The 24,937-nt window shown below is 34.1% G+C and overlaps 1 protein-coding gene across 1 annotated transcript in view; it reads left to right on the top strand.

Annotated features, from left to right (window-relative positions):
* Positions 1-24,937, top strand: part of TUSC3 (tumor suppressor candidate 3) — a 108,278-nt gene that overhangs the window by 31,958 nt on the left and 51,383 nt on the right. The window contains exons 4-7 of the mRNA XM_039551580.1: positions 7,891-8,060; positions 16,756-16,873; positions 19,185-19,325; positions 19,869-20,009. Coding sequence (XP_039407514.1) covers positions 7,891-8,060; positions 16,756-16,873; positions 19,185-19,325; positions 19,869-20,009 — 570 coding nt within the window. The remainder of the gene's footprint in view (positions 1-7,890; positions 8,061-16,755; positions 16,874-19,184; positions 19,326-19,868; positions 20,010-24,937) is intronic.

Raw genomic sequence — 24,937 nt, 5'->3', positions numbered from 1 at the left:
AATGGAGCTTTTTTAGCCTTTGTGTATAACAAGTACTCTCGGAATCATCCTGGATGTCCTATATTATGCTCTCCTGAGACTAATATCCTTCCAGTATAAAGGTGACCTAAGCAAAATGTACTTTGAAGTTTAGCTCCTGCTTTTGTTGTAGAATCTTTTCTCTAATTCGTAATTCATCCTTTTGATATTTCTCATTATGTTATAAACGACTTCCATGCTTCTAAAGAAAAAAAAGTAAAATAAAATAATAGGGGAAAAGCTTATAGTTGTATAAGGCATCTTACCTAATCTTATTTTAATAAAACTTAAATGGTTTAGCTTGTTTTTATTTAATGCAGTACAGTAGGTATTATCTTTCCTGAAATAAGCTGTGCTCTTGTTTACAATACTGGAGTCTTACTCTGTAATTCATATTGTTGATCTTAGAGGCTTTATTTAAATCAGATGAACTTTATTTTTTAATGAATGGTAATCATCATAAAGTTTGTGACAAATTTTGAAAATTTTGAAAAGTATTAAATACAAAATGGTGAATTTCTTGTATTTTGAAATGAATCGTCAATTTTTGATTGTATTCAATTGAAATTGAAGATCTCTGTAAAATCAACGGGAAAAAATACATCCATGTAAACCATTATGCAGGTTATTTTCAATCTTGCATTTTCCACGGTGTAAGAAAATATTGATCTTAATACTTTCTTGTATAATGTACAGAAAATGACAGCTTCGTGTAATAGGAAATGAACCAGATTTTTCTGAAACTGCTAATAGAACAACTTATGTGCTAAAATTAAAATAAAAAACCTACAGTACTTTTGCCTGTCCATTCATTTATCTACTCAGCCTTAAAAGGACATTTTTAGGTTTAATGCCACAAAATGTAGGCTATTTTACATAAAGATGAAAATCAGTGTCTCATTCCAAAAAGCAAATCCTCAGTCACAGCTAAATGACTTTGAGTCAATGGAGCATAATATTAAGTCAGTCATACTGTGCCAGCTTACATGGCTTCTCAATTATGTTCAGGCAATGGCTTTTAAATAAATAAATAATCTGAGAATGAAAAAAAGTATCCAAACAGATTTCTGTATATCTTAGTGGTTAGTAATATTTACATTAACTCATGCTCCTCTTTTGTTGCAGGGGAGAAATCAGAGAAGAAAACATTTGCAGTACTGATAGTCATTCTCGATTGTAGAATTAGTTTATTAGTGTACAGCTGCAGAGTAATGTGTTGCTCAGTGGAATATTCAGATACTTAATCCTGGAGTTCTCCATTAGGCCTAGGGTTGTGAATCAAGAAATTACAGTTTGTAACTTTGACATGACCGATGGTTTCTATTCTTGTGGTAAAGACAAGTTCAAAATAGCAACTAAGTATTTTTGATAAATCTATTGGTGCTGATTGCCTTAATTTGAAGAGGAGTAAATTTTGACAAAAGTGAAATATATTTTAATTTTTTCCCCAGGTGTTAGAATAGCCTAGAAAATGTTAGAGAGAAGAGTGAAGATGTGGAAAGATCAAAGGAATTACCTTTCTTTGCACTTTCAAGTCCATGAGCTATTTGAAATCTTGTTTTGAAGACTTGTGCAGGAAAGTAGCCTTCTATCTTCTCCCTTTTTAGTGTGTAGGAAATATTATATGAAATTATCTAAATATATCTCGTTATTGTGTGTTGAGTTTTACTAATGATAAAAGTATTTTTTATATGTTCAAGGATACTGATATGTTGGTAGCATAAATGACATTTTTATGCAGGCATCAGGTGACCAAGGGATAACAGAGGAATGAATGCCTGTAAGAACACTTTGAATGTTGATCCCATCATCTTTCTGCCACCAATGTAATAGGGTCAGTAATTGCCTATCTGTGAATGTTTATCAGACACATTTTTAGGGAAGTTAACTATTATTACAATATACTGCTGAAATGTTTTTATTAGTGCAGTTAGTGTCTCTGTACTATTATTCTTAGTGTAATTGAAGACTAAAATGGAGATTGTTAAAATAAATTGGAATTTAAGCTACATGCTGTAGATAGATTTATGAGATACTTTTCGTGCCCTATCAGTGCAACTTTGTTTTGTGGTTTGTTTTTTGGTTGGTTGGTTGGTTTTTTTACAGTGAATGTTGTCCTGAAATTATTGTGTACAGAGCTAGCATTTCCTGGGGATTTGATGCATCTGAGTGAACAAAGCAGAATTTTCATCAAGGGTGGTTTTTCAATCTGCCTTAGCTTGTTTTGGTAAAATACACATAAAGGAAACATGGAAGTCAAGCTTTCTTTTTTTTTTTTTATTATTTGCAGTGTCATCATTTCAGAAATACTTAACAAGATCTGTAGTTAACTCATCTCCAGTAGCAAATGTAGCATCAAAACATTAATTAGAAACTCCATACTTTATTTCTTTCATTACATTCATTACAGAAACTGAAATTCGAAGTACTGGAGTGAATTTGAATTTTTATCAAGAAAGGGGAATGGCGTGGTAGTAACCAATGCTTCAGCCTTATTAGTAGATTGAGTCCCTGGCTAATTTATACTTTTCCTAGTATAGGTGTCTCATGTTACAGCTTTTGACCCAGTCTTTCTAGAGCTGAGGTCTTAGTCTTCCCAGTTCCCATATTGAGCAGTATTCTGGACCCTCTTACATCAGAAAGACCCAAAACCTCTTCTGAAACCTGAAAGATGAAAAGTGGTAAAGCTGGTGTGTTTCAAATGGAAGGAGTCTAGTTTGAACACTGACTCATTGACTAATATTGTTGGGACTTAGTTCTTTGCTTTTTCGCAATAGCCGCTTATACCTTAATTTACGTGTGTTAGGTTATTCTAACTGGAGGCAAAGTAAATGAAAGGAAGTCTAAAGAAGAAATCTTGAAAATCATCCACTGGACAGAACAAGCAGCACTTAGAAAATATGTGTGGTACTTTGTTTCTTGTTATCTGGTACCCCCTGCCCCCAAGAGAGTTTTATTTGGGCCAAAAGAAATTTAGAAAATCTGGACAAGAAAGATTAACAGTCAAGTGAGGCAACATGTGTGTATACAGGGTGATTCTTGTTTTTTATGCTTTGTCTTGTAGGCACCATGTCTTGGGAGAGTGAATAAATAAAGCTGTGTTTTGAGTAGCTAATCTGCTAGTCACAGAGTATGAAAGGGAAGGCTTGTAGATGTCAACCTCTATTGAGTTAAGAAGCAGAGAGGAGATATGGGGGATCATTGGGAAGCAGTCCCTAATAGGGAATTGCTTCGGGGGCAGATACCAGAAGCTCGGCCTACCAGCATCTTTAGCTTCGTAACGTCACACATTGCTTTTTGACAGGTAACATAGTTGTTTCATGACATCACTGGAAAACCAAGATCCATAATAGATGAAATTTAACTTTTTTCTTTTGTTTTCTTCTTGACTCAATAATAGGGACAACTGCAAATGGAAAAACATTTTACTAGCCTTAGGGATAAAGGAAGAATTATTTAGAATTGTCTTCCCAAGCAGCTTTTATTTTAGTGGGGAGTGCTCATCTGCTTAACAGGATTGAGGAAAAAATGCCAATGACTGTCACTATTTCAGGAGCAAAGACAATTTTCATAGGTGATTCCTTTATGAAGTAATCCCATTTTTTAAAAAAATTAACAGCTTTACTTGTTGTGTAAGAAAATTCCTGGATTTTGGATTTTCTCAGTTACATTCTTAAGGATTATTTAGTTTTGTAAAAATGTTGATGTGCCATACATTTTCACTTGTTACAAAATAGTGTAGGAGTAGCCAGTAATGTTATAGTTCTGTTTGTTTGCAGAAATTAGCATTTACTTTGTTTCCACACATAGATCATACATGTTCTTCTATTCTGCTTGGAGAATCAGCTAATGAAAATAAATAGGTGATACATGGCTGCTTCTTCATCCATTGATTTAATGTTCTCAGTGTTTTTACAGACTGTTACCTGTTGATCCTTTTTGTAGTTATTTGCAACATCAAACCCTGAGTTTTCTTCATACAGGAAGAATTTCCATTCTCGTGCTTAGGCTTTGGGGGGGGTTTGTTTGTTTGAGGGGTTTTTGCCCTAGTGTTTTAGCTAAAACAGTCCCTTTCAAGTTATCAGCATAAAGCTAGTAAGTGCTCAGAGGAATTCTGTAAATGAATAGGTTTAAACATATGTAGGGTCCTTACTTGTATAGGCTGTGGAAAGGAGCAGAAGATTAGAAATCTGGAGTGAAAATGAGGTAGTGTCCCTTGTTTTCTGGATTTAAGTAACAGTTGTGTCTCTGTCATCACAAGATGTGTTTTGTTAGATTTAGCCATTCTCTCCTACTTTCAGATTTTCTCTGGCAGAAGACTTTTCCCAGGGGGTGGAACAAGGCAAGTTAATAAAACTTGTGTGTCTAGAATCCTAATGGGAATTTACTTTGGTGACAGTTTTATGCATGGTTTGTGTAGCTGGATGGTAAATTGTGGAAGAAAATATGTTCAGTTTCAGTATCTTCACAGCAAGAACAATTTGGGATAGACCATTGTCTTTTCAATGGTCTAACTGCTTTCCAGGATATTAGTAGATTTATTAGGGTAATATGAAAAATTTCGCCTTTTGGTTCTACATGTTTTTCTGTCAAATTTTCTTCACTTTTCAACACTTCTTTCGCAGAAGAGAAAATTTTTGACTGAGGTAGAGATCATCCCTGAATATGCTCATGCATATTCAACAGTATGTTGAACAGTATGTTTTTCTGTTTTCTACACTTTTATCTTAAAAAAAATAATTTTCTTAAAAAAATATTTAAATTGGATCCTGAATTATGAAATCCTTAAGACTGGTCTGCTGGCTTCAGTATACTTAAAACACACTTTCCCCTGCTGCCCACCTGTTAACACACTGACCAATTTTCTGAGTCTGTTAAGCGGGTGCCTTTTTGATGCAAAGCTGAATTAGACCGTTGGAATTTTAAATGTGCCATATTTCCTTAAGACTTAGCATTAAAGTCAAATGCATGGCTAAAATGGAAACTTCTGTTTCGTAGATTTATTTCTTAGATTTCATTATTAAATGAAATGAGGAAAAGGTTGCTAACTTACTCAGGAGCATATATTGTGAAAATATTTTATAAATTACAAAAACAATATCAAACCTTCATCTCTCTCAAAAGACTTAAGTCAGAATGACTGCACTGTGAATTCTAGAGCTGTCAGTCCCTTCTATCAATTACTCTGCGAAAGAAGTCTTCTGAAATAAAGTGTACAAAAAAATTGGTAGGGTATTGAAGTGCAGTTAGTTACCTAAGAGAAGTGTAGCAGAATGTTTCATGATGCAAGCCACTATCTGCAGTCTATTTAATAACTTTCTATTTGAAAAGAATAGGTTTCTTCAGAATGCAGTGAAGCACGTATATACATTGTACCTAATGACTACACTCCTGAAATATTAGCTTGATTTTACCTAGTGTAGTACATACATAAAGTTAGTTTAGTTACTAGCTTTTTACCTTGTGCATATAAGAAAAAACCAAACAACAACAAATGATACAAGTGGTTGAGAACATTATAGTGAATATTGCACAAGAGCTATGTAAAAAGGTGACATTATACATGGCTGAATCTAAAGGAAACAAGACTATTTTTTATTGGCAACTAGCTTCCAAGTAAAACTAGAATTGGGAGTTCTCTGAGTAAGATTCTTTCATATAACTTTATTTTATAGAAACAAATTATTTAGCACTAATAGAGCTGGATTTTTTTCTCCCCTCCTTTTTTTTTTTTTTCTTTCTGTCAAGATCATGCTTTTGCTTTCATACCCTTAATGCTATTTCACGGGTTTCTTTTCTTTGAATAAGGCCTATTCTGAAAAGTATTTGTTTTTCTGTACCAACTAGGATATTATGCATCATTCCTGTGTTAATATAAAAGTTATGTCTTTTTATTAGTTCTCTTTGGTTTATCTTTTTGCTTGAGTTATTAAAGCTTTTGGATACACTAGTTCCCATTGTTTTTAGCTCCTAGTATTTTGTTGGGCATTACTGGCTGGGAGTGCCTGATGCAAAACGAGTGAATCTATTGAAATGAACAAAGATTTAATCCTGGCACTGCTAATTGAAGGAAGTCTTACAAATGTGTAGGCTTCATTTTTTATGTAATTTGCTTTATGAATCTTTTTAAAGAAAATAACTTATATAATATCTACTTGAAGCAAAACCACCAGAAACATATGCCTTTTTGAAGAAGAAAAATTACAGTATTAATTGAGTCATTGATACTCTCATGATAAACTGAGCTGTAATCTCTCCTTCACATTCATGATTACAAATACCAGCTAAATTCTGAGAACAGGAACAAAAGCCTAAAGGAATTTTTTTATAGGGTTGTGTAAATGCAGGTATTTCAGAACTCACAAAATTTCTTTTGGACTCAAGCCTTCTGATGACCTATGCCTAAGGGGCTCTGATAGTTTTGAAGATGGAAGATCTGACAGGCACAGTATAATTTTTATTTGTCCTTGCAGTTCATTCCTTCCTTCCCCTCATACCTCTATCTCTACTCTCATTCATAGCATTACTGATTACTGATAGTCTCCTTGCTCAGTTGTTCTTGCACAGTGTTTGACTTTTATCCTTGCCTCACTTGTCATCATGCTCTCTTTTCTGAGAGTGTTCCTATTTCAATATGTTTTTTAAGCTAGTTTGTTCTACCCCTCCACAGTGTAGCCTGATCAATTTGTAAACCCTTTCACTAGTTTATGTGTATTTTAACAGAGGTCTGGCATCTTCAAGTTTTCTGAAGTTAGTTTCCTCTTTGTTTGATGTGCCTTCCTCACTTTCTGTTCCTGTCTGTCTGCCCCCTTCTCTGTCCATGTCACTTTCTCTCAGCACTCAGCTTCTGAGTTGTAATATTACAGTTTTCTCTACTCTTTTTTTAGTTTTTATTTGATATGGGCAGCTTCCACAGGGCCAGTGAGCAGGGAACTGAAGACTTAAACTAATATAGATGCATTGATCCTGATAACCTATATGCAGCAATCCATCTAGAGCATGGTCAGTACAACCTTGCTGAACCTAGGTAACTTAGGAAACTGAACACTTTCTGCTGAGCAGGTGTGGAATCAGGCTTACTTGAAAAGAAAAAAACCTAAATAGATTTTCATAGGAATAGTTAGATAAAGAGGGCTGTTGTTTAACATGTCCCAGAGCTTGATTTTAAATCATTCACGTGATGGAATGCTTTCAAGCAAAAGACAATGCACAAGCAGATTTTTCTTATACAATGGCAGCAATCAAAATATTTTGGGCTTCTCAGTCTTGAGGTCAGCTTAAAACATTGGTCTCATAATGGAATGTACCTAGATGGGTTTATATGACAGTGCATTCCTGTCTGTAGCAAAATATAAAACTCTCATGAATTTAAATTCAGTGTGATACATTTGCAGGAAATTCTAAACATATAACTATTTCTCTCTCTTTGTAGGTACAATTTTCTTTCATCTTTATACTCAGGTGACTGACAGTATCCTGCTGTGATTTTTACTAAATAGAATAAATACAACATAAGGCTGCATTTTCTAAAACTCCAATTTTTTAAATGGAAGTTAAATTATTGCTGTAGTGGTAACTTCTTTTTAGGCAGTGATCCTTACTCTACTCCTTTGCCTTTGATAGCAACCTGTTTGATTTCATTTTATGTATTCGTTCTGTTTACAACCACATTGAGTTATTTTTTTAAATACTTAAAATCTTGTTTATTACATGAAAGACTAAATTATGCTATAAGCTAAACTCTGCTACATATAGCTATATAAAACTTCTGTCTTGAGCCCAGCGGAATTTGGAGGGTGCAAAGGCAGAATATAGGTACAAAGCACTTAAATTTTAAGTTTAAACATTCCTCATCCTTGTCCTCAATTACAGAATCTTTTGGCTGAGAAAGTGGAACAGCTGATGGAGTGGAGCTCAAGGCGTTCAGTCATCCGCATGAATGGAGATAAATTCCGACGATTTGTGAAGGCTCCACCTCGTAACTACTCTGTGATAGTGATGTTCACTGCCCTCCAGCCACAGCGGCAGTGCTCTGTTTGCAGGTAATTTATACCTTAGTGAACCTTCCTTGCCACAGTTTTCAAGTGAATGTTGGAATCAATGTGCAGTATGCTGGGTAGGGTTGTTCTTTGCATGGGATAGATGCTCACTAGTCAATAGGCTCATGTGCTTGTTACAGAATCTTTTCAACTGTCATTTAATCTATATGTCACATTTTAGAATTCTTCCTGGTTTTGTTTTTTTGTTAAATTACAGTTGAATAAAATGTCCACAACTGAGGAAGACTTTCTCTTTAAGAAGTCAGCTTTATTATCAGTTAACCATGATCTTCCAAAGACATTTTGTGACAGAAGTGATTCATTGCCATTTAATAATATGACACCTCACTGATTTCTTCAGTTAAGAGATGTCCAAGGTGCTGATGCAGATGTGACTTACCCTCTGATTTCACAGCTTTGGACAGTTCTTACGTGCATGCACATTTCATGAGGTCATACTTATTGTGGAATACTGTCTGTCACTGCAATTTGATGTGTTCTGGTTGCTCCATTCTGAATATGTATTAGAGTGCCTCTGGTAGTCCTCTAAGTTCAAGATCTCTCTGTGCAAGTTCCTAGTGCAGTAAGTTAATCCAAAAATAACTAATGATAGACAGGGAAATAGGGCCAAGGCACTGAAAGGTAGTCATGCACTTAATTACCTCACTAAATCAGAAACTGTACTAATAAAACCTTCTTCAGCCAAAATATGCGTTAGAAGTTACTGTGTTTAGCAATAAATGGGATTATTGAGCAGGGAGCTCTAAACACAATTTAAGTAGGCAGCAAAATATTTTGTAGGACTATGAAAAATATAAGCCGTATATGAGGAAATACTATTTCTTGTTTTTAAATACATGCATTTAAACTATATACAAAGTTGGTAAATTTAGCAGCATGTTAGATTTCTATTGTGTTGGAATGTGACATTTACAACTGAGACTTTAACTCAGGTACCTGTAGTTGTATATGGCTTTTATTAGATTTTTGGGTTTTGTATATTAATTTTCTGTCATGGAAGTCAGTTGGTCAGTTTTGAGAGAGAGTATATAAATTGTCTTTCCATGACTTCACCTTCCGTGTATGAACCGAAGGATTAGGTACAGAAGTTGTCCATCATTCTTAAGTGATATGATTTTTTAGTTCAGTACTTTCTTTGCTATTGTTTCTTCTTTGTGTGTCCAGAGTTCAGCTTCAGGAGGTGATACAGGAGTTGAAAGTTTACCATATTGTTTTATATCATCCTTATTTTCCTACCCAGTGGATAAAGCTCCAGGAGAAGCACCAAGTTCAGCTTTATAAGGGTCGTTGTATTTGTCATTATAATGGCTGTAGCAATTTCTTTCCCTGTTCTATGGGCAGGTCTTTTGTAGGGCATGTTAAACAACATAAATATTGCTGTTATTAAGGAAGTTAATTTTGCTTGCAACTGGGTATTGTTTACTGTACTGAAAAAGAGCTTATAAACTTCATCTTAGAAAAGACCAGACTAGACATTTTGTACAGAGGCAACTGAAAATATTTAGGCATAAAATGAAGGAAAAACCAGCGTACTACATTCAGTTGGATTTGTTTAAATAAATGTGAAGTTGCGATCCACGTGTTCATGTGAAATAAAAGGAATTTAATGAGGCTGATCATACTGCACATAAAACCATTATCAGGAAAATCGACATTTGCAAATCAATGGCTAATTAAAGGACAGGAGCACTGAAAGGATATATAGAACTGAAACGCATGCATTACTTGATTGTTAGCTGTTCACTAGCCATTTTGCCTAAAGGAAAAATAGATTTTTTAACTTAATCTGTAATGTTCTGTGAAGATGCTCTTGTCCAAGATTTAAGTTAACTGCTACTTGTCAAAATATTTTCAGAATAATTGCATAGAAAAAAAAATCAATGTCATATTTCAAATATGAAAAAGCACCTAGGCTGAAATCTTTGGGTAACTTAGTCACAAGAATGAGAACTTCTTTTCCCACTAAAAATTGAGCGTGGTTGTTTTATGCACCACAGGACTACCAAAAAAAAACCCCAAAAAACAAACAAAACAAAACAAATTTGTCTTTTCTTTTTAATGTCTAGATTTGACACTTTTTTATTTTATCTTTTCTGTGATATATGTGGAAAGCTGACCAAATTTGTCTTGGACAATCTAAGGATTTTCATTGTGCAGCAAGGAGGATCTTATAACATCAGTCACACAAATCACATGATTTATGAAAGTGTATGGAAATCATATCAACTTAGTTGTAAAATGCTGCATACAAAGAAGTCTTTTGGACTCTAGATATTTAGATAAAGCTTTTGTATGTAAAAAATATCCTTTTAGTCAATCCTGTCTGAATCAATCTAGTCCTAACACATGAAGGCTTCTGAAAACCAGCAGCTGTGTGTATGTATTAGTAGAGCCTCTAGTCGTGCTTCTAGAGTTTCTTTCAAAGAAATTTTGTCTTTATTCTAAAGCAGAATTTGGAGTAAAACTCTTTCGTCTAGCTTTGTGTACAAACAAGTTCTAATTTTATGATCTAAAAGAGTATTGAAAGCCATCTGACGCCTTCACAAATGTGTTAGTGGTAGCATAAATGTCAGTTTTCCTGTTGTCCCAATTATTTAAGTTCAATATGACATAGCTGGTGTTGGGAGATGAAGTAACAATAACAGATTAGATACTCAATGTGCTCTTGAATGGGGGTGGAATGTGTTTCTAATGGCTTAGGATGATTTTTTTCCATTCATGTTTTGAAATGTGTTTTATTAAACTGTTCTTGTTCCAGGAAATTAGATTTGTTTAGTTTTAATTGATTTATCTGTTACTGCTATTCTTGGTGCATATAGTCTTCAACAGCACATTGGATGCAGATACTAAAAGGCCCTTGATACACTGTGATGATTAGTCAGTTTGGATGAGCAGTCAGAAATAATCTTACTCTAAATAGTGACTCCTCAGGATGTAAGACCAGCTTCCTTTTTCTCTTTGTACCTAGGTCTTCACTCAACTAGATAGTTTTCTCTGTTACCCAGAGTAACACTACTGAAAAAAATTACTTATATATGTAAGGTCAAAAAAAATGTTCATTCCGACAGGAATATCATCACAGACATGAAGGGACTGTTTCTCAGCCTGTACTTTGTATTGCATACAGCCAAATGGTAACTACTGGATGAACGTGAAAGCATTTTTGGGTGAAAATTTGCTGCCAGCTTCTGTGCCTTTTATCTTCCTGCGTCTCACAATCTGCTCCCTCATTTTATTATAACCACATTTTTCTAAAGTGATCAGCACCTTTTTACCAGCCAGAATTCAGTGACCCCCCTGCTTTACTTGTTTATTAATATTTTGATTTTCAGCTGCAAAAGGGCTTTAGCTCAAGCCTGATGATGCTGACTGCTCCTCTGCATCTTCCACTGTTATAATTAACTCCTTGTTTTTTTTCTTTTGTTGCTGTACCATCTGACCATTCCATAAACACATTATATGGGGTCTTTTAGTTTACTTTTTAAGCTCTGCTTCTCTTACCTGACTGGCAGATGCAGCCATCTCTGCTTTGAATACAGGTGCGTACGAGAGGTGTTTTGTTTGTTACCAAACAGTTCACATTTTTGTCAGGTTCATTTTTCAAATTCATTGCTGGGGTATTTTTATTTAGAAAGGGATATCTGGGTCAGAGGAATGGTCACTTGAGCTTTTCCCCAACAGCTGAAGTCCATCAACAAAATTTTATTTATTTTGTGTTGATTTTTTCTTAGTGTTCCTTGAAAAGATGAGAGCACTGTCAGAGGCTAAAGATGCTGAGTTTCAGTGGATAGGCTCTATACTTTGACCTCTGCCACTAGTTTGTTTTAAGATAATGGTTAAAACATGAAAATTAGATGTATGCATCTCTCTGTGAATTTACAGCTACTTGAAACAAACAGATTTTGTTTTGCATACTTTGTACTATGCTTGTTTATGCCTGTAAATTCTCAAGTGTTTTCTTTAAAGAGGTAACTGAGCCTGTTTGAATCATTGCAAATCAAGACTGAAGCCTAAAATTACCATCATAAATGATCAGGAAAAAAAGGGGAAATGCAACAGAGGAAGACTATAACAATTGCAGATAACCGCTTGTGAAGACAAACTTGTAAACTGCATAAGCTAAAAACTGTGTTGTTTCAGTCCTGGATGATGTTTATTAGTATTTTACAGTGGAAGTAACAAATCTGCTTTCAGATTCTTGGAAAACACACTTTTGCAAAGACTGTGCAAAGAGGATTTATGAAGAAGAGAGATAGAAGTGGCTGGTAATACAGAGTAGTTTGGGTAGCCAGTAATTTTCTTCATCTCTATGTTGACGAGACTATTGCATTTTTAAAAGCACCAGAAGTTTTGTTATATTGAAATGAACACTGATTAGCTGAAGTTGTGTGTATAAATACATGTGTGTATATAAATATACATGTACATATATAGAAAAAAAATATATGTAAGACATCAGGGAGATAGGTCAATTCTTCAGGTATGACACATGTTTTCTAAAGAGTACTTTGGTTTAATTTTAGTGACAAGACTGAACTCTGTTAAAAATTATTAATAGCATCTTTTGGAACAAGCCCATAGTTACTGCAGAAAACATGCTGCAGAATGAGCTCAATGTTAACTCTTTTTGAATCTGTTCCTTCTTGCATGATTATCTAAATGGTAATTTTTAATTCAACATACAGTTTGTGTATTTTTAAGTTTTGAGCTTAATGTTGTAGTATGTTGTTTTGTAAAGGGCTGTGAATGTAACTTCTTCTGTTGACTGTGCATGGAAGGAAATGGCAAAATAAGTGAGAAGAGATTCCAAATACTTTTATTAAGATCTACCCTATCAATGAGGCCTCCAAGAGGAGGTTTTTTCAATCCTGAAAAAAGAGGAATTTTGTTCGTTTCCTTGCTTAAAAAAAAAATCTCAGAAAAGAGATATATTTTCAAGTAGCCAATCCAAGAGTAGGTCAACAGCAAAAAGAATTGTGACAGTCAAGGAGCATCATCAGAAAGAAGAAACAGGATCCTCTGACTTTCAGTTTTTTGCTGGCTGATCAAGAGCAGGTAGTGAGACAATCATTAACAGGTCTCTTAAATGTAGTGAAAGGGAATTGTCATTTGAACTTCTGTTCAATGAAGGAATAGACAATTTGGAAAGAGCTGTTGAAAGTTCTGCAATTATTTTCCTGTGCACTTCAGGACCTTGATAGAAGTATTGATGAGTCCTGCTTAACAAGGCAGTAATTTTATGCTTGGATCATAAGACACTCTTTATTCTTTCTATGATCATGATTTTTTATTTTTTTACTTTGCAACTTCTACAAAAGAGGACCTCATAGCTTCTTTTCATCTGCAGAATATTGAAAATTTGTCGGGATGCTCTAAATAGAGTAGCATGGATTTTAGCTTGCTTTCCCCTTTTATAGATACCTAGATTGCAAAACCTGTGTGGTTTTCAATGAGTGTTTATACTCTCTGTTGTGTTTAGTGAATTTTCTGGGCACATTTGTAGATTTCAGTGCTTTTCATCAAGACATTATGAGTCACCCTAAACAAAATCAAATAAACATTCTGAATTTATTGTCTTCTTGACACTGAGAAGGTGTCAAGATATCCATTTAGCCCCTTGTTCCTTTAGTTTTGGGGAACACCATTCCAAATAAAATCCGAAAGTTGTTTTGGAAGTAAATTGCAGCACTGATCACAGTTTACTTTAAACAGATGGATAAGAATGTGTAATAACCTGGTAGTACATTTTGTGCCAACTGTACATTTGTGAGTATTGTACATAGTGTGCCAGAAAATAATGCTTTACTGCTTTCTTTCTCAAATAATTCCACACTCTTTTATTCTTTTCCTAATACTCAGTTTGTGTTTTCCTTACTATAATGTCAGACCAATATAATAAAATTAATCTTATTAAATATAGCTCAAGTTATACAAATCTGATTAGCTGCCATAGACACCCACATAATTAATCTTTTTAAATAAAACTTTTAATATTTCATGAGCTCCTCTTGCATCATGGAAGAATTGCTGTAGAGCATTTGCTTAGCAGCTTACTTTCCAGTATATTGAATTTTCTGAGTAAATCTAATCGTAGCATTCCCTTTTGATCTGGCCACTATTTTCTGGCAGCTGGTCAATATTACCATTGTTGTTGCTAGCTCCTGTGTTGCTATTATGATGAAATTCTAAAGAGGTGGCTATAGCAGCAATAACATTCAAATCTTCTCCATCTATCAAAAAACCTTGTCAAGCAAATGAGCAGTGCTAACATTATATTATTCTGTTGAGACCAAGTGTAGTTCTTTGCTTTTATGCCTTTACGGATTTTCACATGATTATTCTAGTAATTTGGTATAATTAACATTACTTCCTAGAAACAAAGTGATAGAATGGGTATGAACTAACTATAGAGATACGTAGATAAAAAGTTGACAGTTGATATTGTCTGTTGTTAATTGAAGACTGAATTTTTTCAGTCAAGTGCTTATGCTTTTTACTGTTAATTTGTCTAAAAAGGAATGAATCAGTGCTACAAAAAGTTACTAATGTTATTCTATCAGAAATTTATCAATTGGAAATGATATAGTGGAGTGTAGGATGATCTTCAGTTCTGTGTGTGGTAATCCTTTAACTTTGTATTCCTGCTGCTCCTTGTTTTACTCTTCTCCACACCCTTCAAGAGCTTCTATGAGGGTGCATCATAGAATGGTTTGCTATTTTCAGTGTGTGGATGAAATTGTGCTTTAAGTCTGTTACAAAAAATGCAGCCTTTTGCAAAATAATATTTGAAATAGTACCCATTAATTCAAAATAGTTCGAAGACGCAAAATGCATGGAGATAAATGGGAACAAGAGTCCTCTCAAAAAGTGGAGTATCTGAATTTCCCAGAACTACTGTTTCATCACAAGTGAAAGGTAGATAAAGAATAATGATGGCATCAAGATGAACTGAGTTTCGTCTTGTTTTGTCTTGTAATAAAAATGGTTCAGCTTTAATATAGCAGGTTTAACAGAACAGTGCACTACAGATACTGCTTAAGAATTTACAGCATTCCTTTGATGTTGTCTGACTGCCCTCTTCAGGATGGCAACGAATATGTTAGTCTGCTTAGTGATACTATCTGTTTCTAGAAATAACCAATCTAATGCCTAAATTGCCTTTTTTTTTTTTTTTTTTGGATTGCAAACTGCACATTGAGTAAGGGTGTTAGGTAGCAAATCTTACCGAGTCAGGTAATGAGGGCGAAAGTTGAATTTTGTTGTGCTTCATGTTATTATTTAATTCTTTGCGGGAGAAAGAGATGATAAATTTTCATTTTAAGTCTTGGGGTTGTATGATATATTTTTTCATGTACAGTGGATTTCTTTATACTACACAGCTGTGCTGGAGTTTGTATGTAATATGTTTCATGTCTAAGGTTGATCTCAGTTATGAAGAAATGGGGAAAGTCTTATGGTATCTGTGATCTTGTAATGCTTTTCCCCTTCTTTCTCTTATATATGTTTAGTGCAGAGTTTCTCTTGCAACAAACAAATTTTTGCATTTACAACTTCTAAATAGTGTTCTGCACCATGAAACACATAGAACTGTTTTTCTAGAAACACTGTTTTGAGAAAAGCTGCAGAACACATGTATTTATACTACTTCTGTATCTTACCATATGCAAAGATGAGTTGTCAAGTGGTAAAACCGTCGTTTGGACTCTACAGTGGATATAATTAAACAGTAATATGGAAATTAGCAAAGGAGTCTGTCTAAATCAGAAAGTACTGCGAGCATTCTTTCATTTTGTTTTTTTTTCCCCCTGAATTTTTGTTGGTATAGATTTGTCCTGTGGAAGAACCTGTGTTTTTATGGCTTTAGAGGGTGTCTCTGCTGGTATTACTCACCTGGAATTCCTTTTGTCTTTGCCTTCCTCTTGGTGCAGTCAGGGCAAAGTTGTTTGTTTTGGTTTGTGTTCTCTTTGTTGGGTTTTTTGTTGGGTTTTTTGGTTGGTTGGTTTTTGTTTGTTGTTTTGTTTTTTTGTTTAGGAGGCTATTTAGCAGCATATCACCTTCTAGTGATGATAGGAAAGCTTACTTATGTGTTTTACAAAATTACCACATTTAAAACAACTTTTAGAGAAGTAATCTGGAGTTTATTATGCTGCTTACAAGCCTACTGTTTATTCAGTTAGGATCATTTCCCGAGTGCTTAGCAGTTTCTTCAGCTCTCTTTTAGCTCTGCTATTTTAGGAGCATACTGCTTTCACAGTTCTGTGTTATTTGTCCCCTGGTTTCAGAATTCCTTATGTGTAGCTGTTTCTAGCAAGTATATCCTGATAGCACACTCAAGGGCCACATAAACATATCCTTGCATGGATCTGTTAGCAGATTTATTTGACATTTGCCACTAAGACCAGTCCCATTTATTGAGACTTTTAAGTATGGAAAACATTACTTTTTCTTAATATCATTTTGGGATTTCTCTTGTATAGTTTAACTTTACACATTTCTAATTTTGGAGATGACAGGTTAGAAACAAAAGTTGCAAAAATAAGCTGAAACTTTTAAATTGATAGTATGGATGTTGAGAATGGTACTGCAAATGCGATTGATCTAACCATTGCAGCTGATTGTAGAATATTTTTGCAAGTGAATGGCATATGGATGTACATTTGTTTCTTCTCCTTAACAGGCAAGCTAATGAGGAATATCAAGTGCTGGCTAATTCATGGCGCTATTCATCTGCTTTTTCAAACAAACTGTTTTTCACAATAGTGGATTATGATGAAGGAGCAGATGTTTTTCAGCAGGTAAATGTTGAATACTGTAAAGCATTGTTAATTTTCAGAACTGCATGTCAGTTTTTCAAATGACACAAGATAAATTATTTTCTGTATGGAGGTGTGTACCTCTGTGTACCTCTGTTTTGTATACAATTTCCTCCTGGTTAAAACCACACCAGTTTCTGTGACATCAGTGAAGACAAACTCTACTAGTAACCACTTGCAGTATTTTTCAAGTGTAGTTTATAATGTTTGTTTATAGATTGCATTATATATGTATATGCAGCCTTTTTTTCTAAGCAATTGTTTAGGCCATTTTTTAGAATTAAACACATTGTAAATAACATTTTCATTTAAAGATTTCCTTTATTTTCTCTTTAAGGAAAAAAAGCTCTTTAGTAAAAGAGCCTTTTAATTGCTTTTATGTAATACAATAAATATTCTTCAGCTTCAATAATATTTAGTCTGAAAGTTCTTCAGCGGAAAGAGAAGAGACAGTTTTGCATTTTATATATGGGCTAAGAAGAGTGAAATTTGCAGAATAGTTTAAGGTCTCCTCTGAAATTGAGAAGTCTAGGAAAAAGGCATCCCTTGAAAATGAATACTAAATACTGACATGCTTATCTTTGATATTTATCCATTGATTGAAGCTAAAAATGCAGATTAAGAAAAGTGAAAAACTTCAAAGTTATCTGTGTATTTTAAATACCTTTTGGTGAAGTGTGTGACTTAAAATGTTCAAGGGAAAAGATTAATATGTATTTTTAAAATACTTATTTTAAAAAGTTAATGTGTTTAATAAATATTTTTACTTCCAATTGAAATATTAGAATGCATTGTGTAAAGAATGGTTATTAGTGACTTAAGATTTTGCTTTAAAAATTAAAGATTTTTTTGCTATAAAAATTAAAGACTTTATAAAAATTTGTGTTATTGTAACCTGCATAGATATAATAATCCAAAATATTTTGTTTGATCTTGCCTTAAGCCAATCAACACATTAGAAGAGTCCAGTTCAGCTTATTCCTTGTGTAACGGGGCAAAAATTCAGTTTATTTCAAATGGCATGCATTTAAAGTCATGTTTACCTTTAGACAAAATTAAGCATAAACATGTAAGAGGTTTTTTGAAGAGACAAAGTGTTAAGAATAAGTTATATTGTTTTAAGGTGGATTTGAGGGAAATGCAGTTCTGACTTCACATTTATGTGTGCAAAGTCATGTAGTACTGATGCCATAGCAAAAACACCCCAAAAGTACACTATCCCAAAAGTAGTGGTTTTGATTTTTTCAGCTTTTGCCATGTTTATGGAGAAATGATAAAACCGTTCCAGATCAGCTTTCTCCAAACTCTATACAATGTCCAAATGTTTCTGTATCTTATAAAATATTTTATTTAACTATTTCACAACATGTGTCAGCCTTTTTTGGAAAAAAAATTATTTCCAAATCATTTCAGTAAAGAAGAGGGCTATTTTTTTTGCTTAGATGGAAAACATTTTAATAGTTGGTAATTTCTATTGATAAATTCAATATAAAGTTTTGCTGATGTTATATGAAATTCATTTTTAAGGAATGAAACAAACAAGCTTACTTTTTTATTTAAAGAGCTCCATACTGCATCACCTTTAAGTATTACATTAATTTTCATTTTTTAAAGTGTTTTATTGCATAATTTCTGAGATGGCCTGAATTTGGAGGAATCTCATATAGTGAAATTAAATTTTCCTATACCACATTGCAAAGTCGAAGCCAGAATTTCAATGTATATGTAGATCTATTTGTTTGTCACTTTTGAGGATTTTTTTATATACTGTGAATAGTTCCAGTGACATCAATACATGAATTAACAGTAATTTCTAGGGCAAGTTATGTATTTTAAGCTAGTTATCCAGCTAAAGATAAAAAAGATTCAAAAAAAGGCTAGTCACTAGTGGTTAGTCTCCTGTAGCCAGTGCAAACTATGTCAAGCTACTTTGCTCCCTTAGAATTATAACCTAATATACTTTAATAGGTTGGTTGGATTCAGGGTCTCTGTTTTACCAGTTACAGGAAAGGTCATGCAGTGTGTGAGAACTTTAAAGCATAAGATATCCTTATATAGAAAAGCTTGTGGGTGGAACACTCTGAATACTTAAACATCCTGAAGAATCTACTGGAAGGAATATTTTGAGCACTCTTTTTGGAGGACTATATATGAGGATGTTTTAAAAAATGTAATGTATGGAGGCAAGTAATATTTTTATGCTAATTAGATTTGTGTTATTGATGGTATTGTGGTGGTGTATTTTGAGAATAGAGTTACTGATTTTTTCCCTCTGTTTTTCCTGGTTTTGTAGCTGAATATGAACTCTGCTCCGACTTTCATGCATTTTCCTCCAAAAGGTAAACCCAAGAGAGCTGACACGTTTGACCTGCAGAGAATCGGATTTGCAGCTGAACAGCTAGCTAAATGGATAGCTGACAGAACAGATGTTCATGTAAGTCTTTCGATAGTTTTAAAAGCTGATGGCAAATGTATCTTTGTGGTTTGAGACAGGCTGATGGTAAATTCCATCTCTCCTAAATGACTTTTTTTTGTCAAATGAAGGTTCTACAACACATTAAAAAATAACATTCTTGGTACTTGTAAAAACTTCTGCAATCTGTCCATTCTCGCTTTGTTAAATTTTATGTAGTCTTATTCTGGATAAAAACAAGCAATAATAAATAGTTGTTAATAAATTAAATGTGCTTTGCAAAACTGGATACAAAACACTTAGATCCAAAGGTAGCTGCTTTTAATTCAGACACAACCTGAAAATCTGTTGCAGAAATAATGTTTCAGGTTGCAAAGTTCAAAATTAAAAATGAACGTTTTTCAAAGTATGTGCCTATTAAAGTAGTATTTTTTCTGACTGAAACTGACTGACTCTGAAACCATTATGTTTATATGGAAGATGTTTATGCTCCATTATGTTTATATGGAAGATGATCTGTATGTAAGCATTTATTAAAATCTACATTTGCATTTTTCCTTCCAGATTAGAGTGTTCAGGCCTCCTAACTATTCTGGTACTATTGCACTGGCTCTTCTGGTATCTCTTGTTGGTGGCTTGTTATATCTGCGAAGAAATAATCTAGAGTTCATCTATAACAAAACTGGTTGGGCCATGGCAGCTCTGGTATGCAGATTTTCCTTACTAATATGCTTTTTATTAATTTCTTATCTTAGCATATATGTTTTCAAAACTTGCACAGTAAATTAAAAACCATTGCATTAGTAAATTGTTCAGGATGATACTGTCAGAAAAAGATGCATAATCCAGATTTTGGGTCTAATTCTCATAAGCAGTGAGTATCAGTTATGATGAGTGACTCACTGAAAATTAGCAAATTCTCTGATAGCTGCAGTTTTTTATTTGAGCTTTAATATGAAAATCTTTCCAATAATTGTTACTGATGTTTACAGCTGTGGTTCAACTTGCCCTCGTTTGATAAAATCCAAAATGTTGATTGGGTGGTTTAGTGTAGATATTGATGTCAGACTGTATCACTTTAGGGTAATGACAGGTTGAGAAAAAAACAAAGGCTTTATATGTTTGTAAGACAATGATAAAAGATCTGAGAAACAAAGGCAAAGGGGGAATTCTTTCCAAAACTGGTTTCAGTAGTACTGACCTTAACAATCTACTGTTAACCTAAATGAGAATAGGATGATCTTAGTGTTAGCTCTGAGGAAAGACTAAGTCTAGCCAAGTCTGTTTGAAATATTAGTCAGCTAAATCCCCAAAACTATAAATAATGTATTAAGCTTTAATTTGCTTAATAGTCAATTGCAGTGTGTTTATTTACATGGTAGTTTTCAAATAACTGAGTAGACTGATGAAAAATGTGGGATGTGCAACTTAGCTGTCTCAGTTTTAAACGGGATAGTCTTCAAGGATGGTAGATGCTGGTTCTAGTGTATCAACAAGCACTCATTACTCTGGCATTGTTGTGACTGACAGAAGAGAAAAAATTCTGAGGAGAAGCATCTAAGGCTTAATTTTCATAGGGACATGGCATCAGAAATATGGTTATCAACACTAGAATAGTGTCTGTAACTATTGAGTCCTAGCCAATATTTTACTGCACTAGTAGTTATATTAATTGAGAACAGAACTACTTAGAAATTAATCCACATGTTTTTTACAATATAAACAAAGTTCTTATTCTCTTGCCATTTAAATAATTATTTATTGCCTTGATCATTTTAAAGGCTTTTTTTCAACTTGTATCAATATGATGTAACCTTTCTTGAAAGAACATGGCTAGGATTGTAGATGGAATGTGAGTTTTCTTTGTACATCAGGATCACATTTTATTTCTCATCTAGTCTCCCTTCCCCAAGAAAGCTTGCACCAGGTGGTCTTTTGAGATCTCTTTCAACCTGTGCTATTCTATTGTTCTGTGTATTTTAGTTCTGCTAGACTTAGAACTAAAACTGGTTTTTCCTTTTCAAAGCCATATCATACTACTGGTTTGCTATTCTGCTCTGATTGAACAATATGAGAAGATACCTTCTTTTTGTGATACTGTGAGCTGGTGGGCCTTTGGCAGCCTGTATCTGGATATCCAGATGACCTCAGTTAATGACCAGAATTTGTTATGATTCATAGAAGAAAATGGACAGTCACTTATAATCATTCTATTCAATATTGTGTAGTTATGATTCTCTTACATAGTGCTTTTTTTCTACCAGTAAAACTTAGAGCTTCTTTTTTGAGAAAAGCTCATTAAAAGGAAAAATTGGTAGGTTGGTGTCTAGTTAAGGAGAGAAAGTAATGCATAGGAAAATGCTTTTTATGAAGGGTATAAATAAGTAATAACTATTTAATTCTAAATCATTATATTTTTCATGAGTATTTTTTCCTTTTTGAACTTTCAAGACCATATTAAACAGAGAAGGTCTGGCAAGATGTATAAAAACTACAGAAAGCCCATGTTTTCAACAGAAGTATTGACAATTATTTTGTTCCTTATTGGCAGTTGTTTTTTCAGAGGCTATAGAACTGAGAAAGCACAAAAGCACTTTTCTAAAAGCCATAGGTTTGGGGTTTAAATGCTTTTTGGGAGATGGTGTATGCTAGGTATCTAATATTCATTAAGCATACTGAAAATAACATCTTTTAATTTCAACTGAAACTTTTTCATAGTGATTGTAGGATTCAGTGACTGAAAACTGTGTCGTTGCAAACAGAGAACTATCATTATCTTTTTCTTTTTTTTTTAGAGCTGCTCAGTTTGCTTTGAACAGTTTTTATGTTCCCAAATGTTAAAAAAAAAAAAGTGGATACTTTTTATTTAAATGAAAAACAGATGGTGCCACTCTGCCTGATTGAATGACCTATTGCTAAAAATGAGAAGAAAATTCTCAGCATAAAGAGCCTGTGCTGTTTTAACAGAGGATCCCAGAAATGTTAATTTGATAACTCCATTGATATAAAAATGTTGTCTCATAGACAATATTTCCAGTAGTGTTTTAGAAGAATATTTAGGAATGCAATTTTTAATGATTCATCTAATACTTTTGATAGACTTGCAGAAACAAGACCACAGGTTTCATGTCACACGTTGATTCCAATGCCAGCTCACACAAGACCATTGAATTGGTTTTGTCCTCAGCATTAGGTTGCGCAACAGCAACATTTGTGGTTTCATCCCCTCATTGAAGCACTGCAGGCTCTGGTAATATCTTGTATGCCTTAGGCATTTTCACTTGCAACATTACCCAGAAGATTTTTAGAATGGCAAACCAGGATGGCTGAGTCACAGTACATAATATCCCAAAAGATGTCTTTTGAAATCACATGCAAAATTTATCCCCTAGATTATCTTGGACTTTAATTCAAATTCTGCTATTCATCTATGGATATTTTTCCCTCTGACATGCCAACACAAAAATGAGGAAGGACTTCAGTTGTTAGATAGTTGCAGAGTCCTGTCCTTTTATGCTGATAACAGGAAGCAATTCAGACTCTCTTCAGGACTTTTCATTTCTTAAGCAGAGAGAAGAAAAGGTCAGATGGTATAAACTAAGCAAGCTTCTAACAGTTTAGATAAGGAATTGCTTCATTTTGGACAACAGTACGTGTGCTGAGAGTTTCTGTTCTGTTGGCTAGAATGTCTTTTGATAGCATTTTCTTTGCCACTGTTGTTTTCTGCATGTAATTTTCAGTTTTACTTTATGGGTATATTTCAGATTTGCCTACATACCTGTGGAATCAGGAAAGACAAAATCTGTGCTGAGATTAGACGGCAGCTGCCTAGGAGTTAACTCTATTGGGCAAAATATGACAGGTCACTTGAATGAGGAGACAAAGCCTGTGTTTACTGTTCTCATAACAGTTAATGGGTATGAGAAGTGTGTACTGTATTGATACAGTCCCCAGTATTTACACCACATAATACATTCATCATCAGTTATTGGTCCAAAGGAGCTTGGAGAGTATTATGCCTACTAGTGACTTTTTCAGCCCTTTCTGGAAATGAGGATAAAAAAATTAATGTGCTTTTTTCAAAGATACACATAGAAAAACTCAGGTTCCTCTGTGTGACTAGGTGGGCATCTCAAAAGAACATCAATAAATTCTGATTTTTAATTTCCTTTTCTTCCTATAGGCAGAGGTTTTAGAGATGCACATTTAAAGATACAGAAATACATTCTCTTTGCTTCTGTGTTGTACTCTGTCCTTTAACTGTATATCTTTTATTGGAGAGTCTAGTAAGTGACGGATTTAGAAATGGAGTACAGATCTCATAGCATGAGAACCTTCCTTGAGTACAAAAGCAAGGCTAAACTGGATAAGAAAGGATTACATTTCTTTAAAACAATAATTCTGAAATGGTTAGAATTTACATATACAGAACAATATAGAAATTAAGTGTAGAACTAGCTGTCATGTGTCCACTTTTTATTGAACCTATGCTTGAATTTAACAATAGTCATAAATTAAACTAAAATTTCATTATTTTTCTTACACTACAAAGTGTTTTCCATGTTCTTGGGTCTAACTTGCAAAGAAATCTAATTATTGGTTTTGTATAGGAAGCTTTTCTTCAAAATCATTCCAAATGGCTTTTTTAAGTCTCTGGCAATTTTGTTTAATGAACTAGCAGACAGTGTTAAACAAAACTTAGGCCTTTGAGAAAGGGATGTATTTAACCCAAATAAATAATTTGACAAAGTTTTCAAGACCAAGAACGGTTGAGAAATTCTGTTGATTGTGTCTTGCTAGCATTTCAGTTATCTTACATCTGTTCTTAGGAACCTTGTGATTTGCACACAGATGCACCACAGATGAGCTTAAAGCAGTCTTCCCCTTAGTGAAACGAAGGATGGAAGCCATCAAGAAAGCATCACTTGTCATTTGTTAACAAGGTCCTGCAGCAGATCCATCTACACATAGAGTGTATTCTCCTAGGACTGGTAATAGGGGTGGACTTAATTGCCACTGAAAAAATCTTGTGGGCATTTGGTTTTGGAACCATACTATGTTGTAGCAAATCATTGTTCATTTCGTCTCTATGCTACACCAGCCAGTACACCAGTATTTGGCTACAGAGCCAAATAATCAGCTTGCTTTTATCATTTAGCTGCAGAATGAGCTACCTAAATCTGGAAGCTCTTAAAATAGCTTAATCCCTGAAAAAAACCCTGAACTCTGTTGATAAATCAGGTGGCATGCAGCAGTTAGTGCTGTTCTTGGAGTTTGACAAGGAGAAAGAAAGGAGCAGATGGATGAAAGGTGTTTCTGTAGTATTCCTCTCTGTAGAACTGTTGAAATACAGACTCTACTATGGAAAAGTGGCATTGTGCTCAGAGATAAGTGCCTCAGCTTGAACCTTCTCCTTTACTGCAGTTTTCATCCTTTGAACTTTGGCAAGATCCAAGAAAACTACAGAAAGGGGCCACTTCTCTGCATATGAGAGTTAATACAAACTCATTAACAAATTGATTATTTGTAGGAATTAACTTGGCAAAGTTCCTAACTGGGAAAAATCAACTCACAGTAATGGTTAGTGAACTCTGTGTGTTGGACACCTTTGGATCCCAAAGCATGGGATCCTA

The sequence above is a fragment of the Corvus cornix genome, chromosome 4 (genome assembly GCF_000738735.6).
Source record: "Corvus cornix cornix isolate S_Up_H32 chromosome 4, ASM73873v5, whole genome shotgun sequence".
NCBI classification, from domain to species: domain Eukaryota; kingdom Metazoa; phylum Chordata; class Aves; order Passeriformes; family Corvidae; genus Corvus; species Corvus cornix.
The sequence above is the reverse complement of the archived record's forward strand: the minus strand, read 5'-3'. Positions and strand labels throughout refer to the sequence as shown.